General features: G+C 46.2%; 1 protein-coding gene across 1 annotated transcript in view; it reads left to right on the top strand.

Moving 5' to 3' along the window:
* Positions 1-289: 289 nt before the first annotated feature.
* The window catches only part of LOC107101371 (tripartite motif-containing protein 16-like), a 10,669-nt gene continuing 9,922 nt past the window's right edge, over positions 290-1,036 (top strand). The window contains exon 1 of the mRNA XM_015400259.1: positions 290-697. Coding sequence (XP_015255745.1) covers positions 299-697 — 399 coding nt within the window. The 5' untranslated portion in view covers positions 290-298. The remainder of the gene's footprint in view (positions 698-1,036) is intronic.

Below are 1,036 nucleotides of genomic sequence, written 5' to 3'. Positions count from 1 at the left end.
AAAGGTGGCATGGAAAAGCACACAGCTGCTTCCTAGAATGAAACTTACAGTGAAATCCCTCCCACCTTTACAGCACTGCGGTTCCCACAGTAGATTTCGTGGTTCCTCCTCTTTATCAGATGTAACACCTTCTGCATCAGCAGAATGACTGTGCTGCCAAGAGGAGGAGCTGACTGAGCAAACTCTCAGCTGGTTGGTTGTGATCAGTCGGTAAATGGGTTTGGCTTCTGGACTGACTCATTTATTTCAATAGAAGGAAATGAAACTTTAGTGATTCTCTCTGCTGCTTGGAGCTGATATGGAGCTGCCAGGAGACCAAATGGATTCTGTAAAATTCTCGTGTTCCATCTGTTTGGATCTACTGAAGGATCCCGTGACTATTCCCTGTGGACACAGCTACTGCATGAACTGCATTAAAGACTTCTGGGATGGAGAGGGTCAAAGAGGAATCTACAGCTGCCCTCAGTGCAGACAGACCTCCAAGCTGAGGCCTGTCTTGGGGAAAAACATCATGTTAGCAGAATTAGTCGAAGATTTGAAGAAGAATGGACTCCAATCGGCTGCAGCTGATCACTGCTATGCTGGACCCGAAGATGTGGCCTGTGATGTCTGCACTGGGAGGAAGAGGAAAGCTGTCAAGTCCTGTCTGGTCTGTATGGCTTCATACTGTGAAAACCACCTCCAGGATCACTTTAAGGTACCTGTACTGAAGAAGCACAAGCTGTTCAACCCTTCTAAGCAGCTGCAGGAGAACATCTGCTCTCGTCATGATGAGATGATGAAGATCTTAATGAATGATTTGGAAAAACTTTCAGCTGCAGCAGAAAGGACTGAGAAGCAAAAAGAGTTTCAGGTGGGTCAACAAATAATCCAGCAGAGAATCCAGGACCAGGAGAAGGATGTGAAGCTGCTTCAACAGGAGGTGGAGGCCATCAATGTCTCTGCTGATAAGGCAGTGGAGGACAATGAGAAGATCTTCACTGAGATGATCCGTTTGATTAAGAAAAGACGCTCAAATGTGAAGCAGCAGATAAGA

The sequence above is a fragment of the Cyprinodon variegatus genome, unplaced genomic scaffold (genome assembly GCF_000732505.1).
Source record: "Cyprinodon variegatus isolate N-32 unplaced genomic scaffold, C_variegatus-1.0 Scaffold1089, whole genome shotgun sequence".
In the NCBI taxonomy this organism is placed as follows: domain Eukaryota; kingdom Metazoa; phylum Chordata; class Actinopteri; order Cyprinodontiformes; family Cyprinodontidae; genus Cyprinodon; species Cyprinodon variegatus.
The sequence above is the reverse complement of the archived record's forward strand: the minus strand, read 5'-3'. Positions and strand labels throughout refer to the sequence as shown.